This window comes from Sceloporus occidentalis, unplaced genomic scaffold, assembly GCF_023333645.1.
Source record: "Sceloporus occidentalis isolate IW3139 unplaced genomic scaffold, rSceOcc1.0.p SCAF_14, whole genome shotgun sequence".
NCBI lineage: Eukaryota > Metazoa > Chordata > Lepidosauria > Squamata > Phrynosomatidae > Sceloporus > Sceloporus occidentalis.
The window spans coordinates 17771154-17780769 of record NW_028316994.1 but is presented as its reverse complement, the minus strand read 5'-3'; the positions used below and the strand labels follow the sequence as shown (position 1 = coordinate 17780769).

The window sequence follows — 9616 nt, the reverse complement described above, 5'->3', positions numbered from 1 at the left end:
CAGGGGAAGGCAATGCAAACCTCCTCCAAATTTATCTTGTCAAGAAAACCCCATGATAGGGTCACCTTAGGGCTGTCATAAGTTGAAAACAACTTGAAGGCTCACTACGATAAGAACAATTTGTAGTTGCAACAGGAGGGATGGCCACCCACTACTACACAGATCCACCAGGTGGCAATATTGTCACATCTTTTAAATGATTTCTGGGTCCAGCTGTATTTCTGTCCCCCCAACAAACTCATATGATGGGTTTACATTGTAGTGGGAGGGAGCTATGTTTGCTATAGAACAACAAAAACAAACAAAATCCCAAATCCATCCTGTGGAAATTTTATTGGTCCAACCAACAGAGTGCTAAATACTGTACATTGTGTTAGCTTTTGGAGCTTCGCTGGCTTCTTCATCTGCAAAGAGCATGGAGAGAACAAAGTGACAATGATTGTGGCATCTATATTTTGCTGTGATATCACAAGCAACATATCGACTCTGCTATTATAACACTGTCACCTTTCCCATGCTATTTTAAAAGTCCATCAGTCCTGCCTGCAGCCCCAAATTTGGACTTAGGTCTCTTTGATACTACTGTACATAATTATGGCACTTTGATGCCACTTTAGCCTGCACCCTATGGAAGCCTAGGATTTGTCATTTGGTAGCACTAGTGCTCTCTGTCTGAGAAGTCTAAATACTTCATGAAACTACAGATCCCAAGATTCCACAGGATGGCACCATGGCAGTTAAAACAGGATCAAAGTGTCCTAATGGTGTAGTGTGGAAGAGACTTGTAAGTGTTGCCGTTGTTAGTGTTACATAATGTTACAGCAGCTTGAAACTTTCATGGCCCCAGCCTATCAAATCCAGGGATTTGTAGTTTGGTTAGGTACACAGAATTCTCTGCTGTAGTTCAGGGAAACGAACCAAGTCCTTCACCAAACTATAAATCTCAGGGTTCTATAAGAAGGAGCCATGATAGTTGAAGCAGTATGCAAGTGCTATAATTATAGGTGTGAAGGAAACCTTAGAGGGAAGATATTGCTTATTGTGTGTACTCTGTGATGCTCAGCTCCAACCCAAAGTTTAAGCCTTCTTCTCAGCACACTCCATTTTGATGATTCAGATCTGGTGACTCCACCAGTTTATGTCCTTCTGGATGTTTGGGGTCTTTGGGAGAGGAAGTGGGGCGACGTGCAAAGAAGCCAGGTAATAGCAGAAGACCCAAACTCCCAGCCGCAATGAAAGCACCTGAGGTCAGGAAAGAGGCATTGTAGCTTCCAGTTACATCATGGATCCAACCTGAAATAAAAAAGAGAGCCCATGAGTAACCACTCTTTTTGGGGGCAATGTAACAAGGGACCTTTTCAAACTTCATAATTAAAGACACACTTCTGTTAACAAAGCCACTACTAGAGAAGCTCCTTGTTGCAAAGGCTTTTTCTGCTCACTCATTTCCCCTCTTCTTGCTCACTGCCTAGTTGCAATAGCAGCATCTGCATGTAGAGGATTGTAAAGGAGGGCTGGAGAAACTCGGATTTTAAGTGTCTTGTTGTAATAGCATTTATGCAACAAATAATAAAGCTTGAGCAGGGAAAGAGCAGGAATTTACTCTAGCTGAGCCTGTTGTAGCTGTGCGTGCCTGCCTACAACGCACAAGGTAAACAGCCGCTGCTTCCAGAATCCCTTACTGAGCACACATGAACAACAAAACAGAGAGAAAAGGGGAGAGCAGATAAGCCTGGCTCACCAGGCAACATGTTAAAAAAGCATAGATCTATACAATGGGCCTTTAGTATCTGTGGATGCTCAAGTCCCATTTATTTATTGATTTCGTTACATACAGGGGCGTAGTGAAATGTTTCCTTTCTACTGAACATAATACATCACAGCACAAAATGTAAATGCCCTGGGCCTTTAGTATCCACTAGGGTTTGGTTCCAGGACACACTGTGGACTTGGATATCAAAATCTGTGGATGCTCAACTACTCCCACTAAATACAATGAATAGCAAACTGGTGGCCCTGATATAAAATAGCAAAATCAAGGTTTGCTTTATGGAACTGATTTTTTAAAAAATCTTTTTAGGCTGTGGATGGTTGAATCTGTGCATAAAAGATACATGGACATAGAGTGCCAACTGTATATTCAGTCACCAAACAAACAATAAAAAGAGGCTGATGAAAGAAGGAATTTCATTCCTTTCGCCCGCCTCATGCCTCATCCAGGGGAAAAGGGTCTTGGGCAATAGCTCTGCAGTGGGCATTTCAGATCTCATTGGGTGGATCATATTCAGAGAGCTGGCTTGGTGAAGTTCCTATCCACTCCACTGGCTATGGGTTTCTGGAAGATCTCATCCAAAAAAGGAAAGATTCCTAACTCTGTTCCCATTATCCCTCACCATTAATGGTGCTGCGTAGGGCTGAAGGGAATTGCATTTCCCCTCTCCCCACCCCTTGACTTGGAATGTTTTCCCTGGAAACCATTCTGTCTTACTCACCTGAGAGCGGAGGCCCCGCTAAAGCCCCAACGCTTTCCATCATATGGATCAGGCCCATGGCTCCCATGATCTGGTCCATGCCCACAATTTCCACCAGGCTGGAGAACTTCAGTGGGATGACCGCACTAGCCACAAAGCCATAGCAGATGCTGATGGCCACCATGGCTACGTAGCTGTGTCCCAGCGGCACCACAAGCAAGGAGACGCTTGTCAAGACTGCCCAGATGGTGTAGTTGTGAACAAGGCGAAGGGAACTCCAGCCAGCCAGCCCTCCGGCTACGATCCGTCCAACGATGTCTGAGATGCCCACCGCAGAGACCAGGAAAGCAGCCTGGTATTCGTCAAAGCCCTGCTCCCTTGCGTGGGGCACAAGGTGGGCAAAAGGAATGAAGTAACCAGTGGTGATGAACATGCCTGTGCTGCAGAACATCATGAAAGCTCGATGGCAGAATAAATTCAGCCCAAACAGTTCCACCAGTCTCTTCCATTGGCTTTGTGCTTCCAGGGACCCCCTGACTAGAGATGGAAAGAATATTAAAAAATACTGGAATGATAGATGAAAAGTGAATTTTCTGAGTGTAAGAAAATGGTAACAAGGATAAGCCTGGATAGATGAGTATCTTCAGAGTACAGGTTTTTTAGGCTGGCATTCTGAAATACTACATGTGTGGGGTGCATTTCTGGTCAATGTGCAAAGGTCATATCCAGCTGACAGCACCAGCAGAACTGCAAATGGTGCATATGGTAGCACAGAGTAGCATGTATATGTGCATTGTCTCTATGCACTGGTTTTGTACTGCAATTGTACCATGGGTGGTCAACCGTGTCACATGGAACATTGGTTGAAACACATTGTACCACATTGGATATTCAGTACAGGGTTTGTATTGGGAGGAAAACGGTAACATCATTTGTTCATGTGAGAATGAAATTTATGAAGATCTACATCCTTACCCTTGGTGTCATCTGTGGCCAAATGCAGGGGCCGCAGGAGGGCACCACAAACCACCAGGTTGAAGACCATGCCGGCTACAATCAGGAGGGCTCCACGCCAACCATAGAAGTCCACTAGGAACTGGAAGAATGGTGAGAAAGCCAACGAAGCAATGCCCGAGCCAGAGAAGACCAGGGCATTGGCCACAGCTCTGCGCTGGTCAAAATACCGAGCGACCAAGGAGAGGGAAGGGGAGAAGATCAAGGAACTACCAAAACCTGAGTATGAAACAGGATGCAGTGAGTTGTGCCTCTGTCTCCAGGCAGATGGGTTTTGGAGTCTTTGTTAGCACCATGGCCAAACATTAAGAGCTCTCTAGGGGCATGAAAGGGCTGGTTTGTATTAATGACCACGTTGGAGACTTTTTTTGCATTCGTGTGCACTATATAACCCTTGGGAATCCACCTTCCATCAGCCTTGGCCTGTGGGGAGTGCACCCCAACCCAAATGCTCTGTATATCCAGCAGTAGGGACTGAATTTGAGTGATGGTTCAGGGACAGTCTGGGCAGAATTAGTTGTTTAGGGGGCCAATTCCAGCCTTGGCTGTGAGGAGACACTGGACCACATCAGTGAAAAGGTTGGGATGCTCCTTTGCTGGGTACCACCTGCCATATCATTTACCACCTAAAGCTTATGCTATAGCAGTAACATGTGCCTTTGGGACTCACATTACAAGGTGCTCAGTTCACTCTATATGGTTGTAGCACTATGATTCTCCTCCAGGTGCTGTGACTACATCCTATGGCATTCTGGGATTTGCAGTTTAGTGAGAGGTGCTTAGAACTCTCAGTGCCTCCCTAAACTAAAACAACAGCAACAACAACAACAACAACAACAACAAAACAGGATTACAGGGCTATGGCAATCAAAAAAAAGAATCACAGGGCTAAAATTATGAAGCCCGAAGGGCAGGGAACCGTCCAATTAAAAAGATTGTATGTACAGCACTGTGTAAATTTACAGTGCTTTATAAATAAAGGTTAATAATAATAATAATAATAATAATAACAACACAAAAGAAAGAGAGGGGAGCCCTGGTAGAATAAAATGCATTATTTTCAACACAGAAAAGTAGTCTGTGGCATCTTTATGACTAATCAATTTATCTTAGCAAAACCAACCATGGGCTGAGGATGGAGCAAGCTTGTTTTCTGCTGCTACAGAGAGACTAGAACCTGGAGCAATGGATGCAAACTAAAGGAAAAGAGATTCCACCTCAACATTAGGAAGAACTTCATGATCATGAGAGCTGTTCAAGAGTGGAACAATGTGATGGAGTCTCCTTCTTTGGAAGTTTCTAAACAGAGGCTGGATGGCTATCTGTCACAAGGAGGGCTTGGATGGTGTCTTCCTGCATGGCAGAGGGGGGCTTAAATGGATGACCCTTGGGGTCTCTTCCAAGAATAGGATTCTAGGATTCTACCACTTTTTGCAGCTCCTTTTTGTGCCCTGCAAATCAGATTGGGGCTGTGGCATGTGGTTGCCGCAGGCACAATCTGGCTGTAAAAGGGGCAGCCTGCACAGCCCCTTGGTTTCATGTTTTAAGACAAAATTTGGACATTTTTTTCCTAATTGTAATTTTTGCATCCGCTTCCAACTGAGTATAATCTCCAGGTTACCTCTGCCCTTTCCACTTGCTTAGGCAAACATTTTTCTCTACAATACATGTGTTTATCTGCCTAGCTGTACTTGGGTATCCATGTTATCACCTACCTCTGTCCTTTTAGAAACGCTTAACAATCTACATGAAGATATGTGTTTGCTACCCCACTCCTTTCAAATCATCCCTCCCCTTCTCCCACATGTATCCATAATGTTTGCCTATCTAGGCTGTGCTCCTTATATTGCAGTGTTGGAAGGGACTCCTAAGGGTCTTCTAGCCCATCTTCTTGCATTGCAAGAACCCACCATGAAAGCAGAGATGTCCTTCCAACCTTTGTTTAACAGCCTCCAAGGAAGAAGACTTCATCGCCATCTGAGGGACTTTGCTCACTGATGATCCGCTCTTATTTCCCTGAAAGTGCTTCCTAAAGTTTCGTCAGAATCTCCTTTCTTAATTTGAATCCATTTGTGCCCATTGCATATCCTTCAATGTTTTTCAGGTGAAAGCTGAGACACATACACTGGGACATGTGTGGCCCAGCAACATCGGGGATGGTCAAGATGACAAAAATGATAAATGAGGAAGAAGGCACACAGGTTAGGAGAGGCAGCAGTTTGCTTTTGCCTGAGTCAACTGGGAAGAGCAAGATTCCTCCTCCTCTGCTCTTCCCTTCTGAGTTAAATGAGTGCAAAATGCAGCAATTGAAGTAAACTGAGGGGAAAGGGGAAAGCAGGAGGAGGAGACAGAAACTGTGGCTGCATCCGCATTGGAGAAATAACCCGGTTTGGCACCGCTTTAACTGCCCAACAAACAAACAGCAAACTTTTTAAACCACACAGTTTGCCCAATGTAGATTGTATACCATGGGCAGGTTTACTCTTATCTATTTTATTGTTTGTATGTACAGCACTGTGCAAATCTACAGCACTATATAAATAAAGCATAATAATAATAAAAATAATAAGGCTATGGAATTCTGGGAGTTGGAGTTTGTTGTGGGCCCAGAGCAGAGCAGAGCTTAAGGAAAGAATGCCCTACAACAAACTCCAACTCCCAGAATTCCATAGCCTTGAGCCAGGGCAGTTAAAGCGGTGCCAAACCAGGTTATTTCTCAAGTGTGGATGCAGCCCAGGAGATTTTAAAAGCAGCTGAAAACATGAATGGCAAAGAATCAGCCAGAACTGTCTCTACCAGATTGGAATAATGGTTTGTATGTGGTTGACACATAAACAACTGCCTGCCTGCGGAGAAAGTGTCAGCCACTGGACTTACCTGTGAGTAAGCCAATGAAGACATAGAGCTGAGCCAGGCTGGTGGCAAAGGAGGCCAAGAGGAGGCCGAAGCCAGAAAGGAACCCACCGATGATAGCAAGGGGCCGTTCTCCAAATTTTTTGCCTAACCCACTTGCCAACGGACCTGTAAAACGCAAAGAGGGAAGCAAAATCAAAGACGTTGCCCAGGGTCCCAAGAGACTTCTTTATCATCTCTTGCCTTGCAACAGGAGAATGTGAAAAGAAATGTAGGAGAACATAACCCACAGATAAGCTTCCCTTTCTATTGGACATAATAGAACATAATTAAACATAATACCTCACAGCACAAAATGTAAATACACTGAGAGCTTGGTATCCTCTAAAGTTTGGTTCCAGGACCCAATGGATAGTAACATGGTGGCCCTTATATAAAATGACAAAATCAAGGTTTGCTGTTTGGAATTTGTATATTATTTTTGAGTATTTTCAAGCCCTGTATACTTGCATTCATGCATAAGGAATCAGTGGCTGTCGCGACTTGAAAAGGACAGTCTCCATCAATCCTCTATCATCTCACAATGTCCCAGTTTCTCTATCCACCTCCTGCTTTCTCCCGCTCATCCTTGTTTGCAATAAGTGTTAAAAGTGCAAAAGTTGTTTACACTCTATTAATTCAGAATGGGAGGTGGAGGCAAAAATGTGCACTTCCCAGTCAATTCAGGCAAAAGCAAGCTGCTGCAGCCTTTCCTTTCTTGTCTGTTCTTCCTCATCAAGAACATTTGCCATCTTGACCACACTTGGATGTTGCTTGGCCACACATATCACTGTTTCCATATGTGAAAAGAGGGAGGGGATGAAATATAACAGGCCTTGTCCCAGCTAAGTGAGACCCAGTGCATCAACTTCCAAAGTCAGCACTTGATTCAATGGGTCTACTCTAGTTGGGCTTAGCCATTGACACTAAACCAACGTAAGTCTGAATGTGACCTACAATTTACGCTTTCCCCTACCTCATTTTAATCCTACTTAGGAGTAGCCCCATTGAAATGTATGTGCCTTAGATTAGGCATGGCTAGCATCAATCCCATTCATTTTATTGGGCCTTCTGTAAAAGAATGAAGTCTGAATCTAACCAAAAGAAAAATATTTCCTGCAGAGATACACACACACACACACACACACACACACACAATGGGTTTTTAAAAAGATAGAGCAAGGTGTACAGTATACAGTGGTCCCTCCACTTTCAATGGGGCTAGGGGTTAAAGGACCCTGGTAAATGTGGAAAACCTGCAAATAAAAAACACTATTCTTTTTACCGAAGAGAACACTTCTCTAGGAATCTCCAGGTGTTCCAGTGCAACTCTGACTGTGGTCAACATCCGCCAGAAGTTGATCACAGAATCATGCTGGAGGACCTACAAATGCTTAGAGAAGTGTTCTCTCTAAAAACTTCTAGGTTCTCCAGCACAACTCTATGATCAACTTCTGGCAGAGTTGTGCTGGAGGATCTGGAGAGAGAACATATTCATCAAAACCACAAATAACCAAATCTGAAAAAGCCAAAGTCACAAATGTGGAGGACCACCTTTATATACCAGATTATTTACTTACAATCTTTCTCAGAGTGACACCAATTATGTGAATATTAATGGGATAATGTCCCAAGCACATAGAGTGAACTAAGCATGCACAGGCCACAGCTTGGAAAAGTCGCTTTTTTTGGCCTACAGTGCAATCCCAAAAGTGCTGCAGGGGGGTCTGAGCCACAAAACAATGCCACTTACAGATTTATTGCTTGGGGTCTTAGCTTTGGAAAGAACATGGAAATCAGTCACAACTTACTTCCGAACATCAATGTAGCCACGGTGACAGATGTGATCCAGGAGGTGGTGCTGGAAGGTTCTTCAAAGTAAGCCATAAACTCCACAAGAAAAACCCCGAAAGATCGGATCACCCCAAAGACCAGAGCCGACTGCACAAAAGCTGCTAAGACAACCATCCAGCCCCAGCCCCCATCGGGGGGCTTGGACAACGCATGGGAACCCATGGTTATTCAGTGGAAGAGCATCATTAAATCCTGGGATGAGATTGCTAGGAGGATCTTCATATCTTGGCAGCACTCTGCCTCAGATGCAGCCCCACACTAGCCCAGCTTTGCCCTCCAAATCCAGGCCCATATTTGCCCACCAAAACTGATATCTTCCTGGTTTGAGGACAGTCACCTCCACCAAGGTTTTCTTCTCGCCATAGGTGACCGCCTACATCTGGAGGTATAAAAGCAATGGCTGAAATGGGTTTCAGCAGGTTCTTATCAGGAACTTTTAAGGCCAAAGTCTGCAGGGAGGTAATAATGTGCCTAGGAAATATCTTTTCAGGAAAGATCTGCATTTTAACATGAGGTGGGGTGGCACATATATCTGTGCTGAAACTTGTCACGAAGCTGGGAGTGATAGTTAAGCAACATTTGGAGGGCCACTTGTTGCCCAGCCTCTGATTTAGGACACACCTTGTTGCCAGTCTGTTCTTGATACACAATAAAAGTAAATGACATCTTACTGCTAAATGCTATTCTAGTGAGCAACATAGACAGCCTTGCTGTTGTTTTTCCAAAATGTTGGAGAAAGACTGAGGGAGACAAATGCTGTAGTTTGCCTTCAGGTCCTTTGAAGGTGCATCTACACTGTAGAACTAATGCAATTTGGCACGTCTTTAACCGCCATAGCTCCATCCCAGAGAAACCTGGGATTTGTACTTTTGTGAGGCATCAGCCCTCTTGGGCAGAGATGAAAGGCCTTATAAAATTACCCATTCCATAGGCTGGAGTTACAACACTTCAAGTGATGTCAAACGGCATCATTTCTGCAGTGCAGATGCCCCTCTTGACCTATAGCAACCCTAAGATGAACCTATCATGGGGTTTTCTTGGCAGGATTTGTTCAGAGGGTATTTGCCTTTGCCTTCCTCTGAGGCTGAGACTGGGTGACTTATCCAAGGTCACCCTGTGGGTTTCCATGGGTGAAGGAGGATTTGAACCCTGGTCTTCCAGTGTCCTAGTCCAACACACAAACCACTGCACCATGTTGACTACCAGCACAGCTCTGGTGCCACAACAAACTACACTTCCCAGAATTCCATAACATTGAACCATGGCAGTTAAAATGGTGTCAAACCAGATTATTTCTGCAGCTGTGCAGATGCAGCCTGGGCATTACTGACTGGCGTTTTGGAACATCAGTGATTCAACCTCTGTCCAAGAATCTAGGAATCAAG

General features: G+C 44.4%; 1 protein-coding gene across 1 annotated transcript; it reads right to left on the bottom strand.

Moving 5' to 3' along the window:
• Nucleotides 1-1081: 1081 nt before the first annotated feature.
• LOC149304328 (monocarboxylate transporter 13-like) lies at nt 1082-8393 on the bottom strand. The gene is made up of 5 exons (XM_089479722.1): nt 8189-8393; nt 6363-6506; nt 3447-3704; nt 2493-3008; nt 1082-1293 (listed from the first exon to the last, which is right to left on the bottom strand). The coding sequence occupies exons 1-5, from the start codon at nt 8391-8393 to the stop codon at nt 1091-1093; spliced, it is 1326 nt and encodes a 441-aa protein (XP_089335848.1). The 3' UTR covers nt 1082-1090.
• Nucleotides 8394-9616: the final 1223 nt, after the last annotated feature.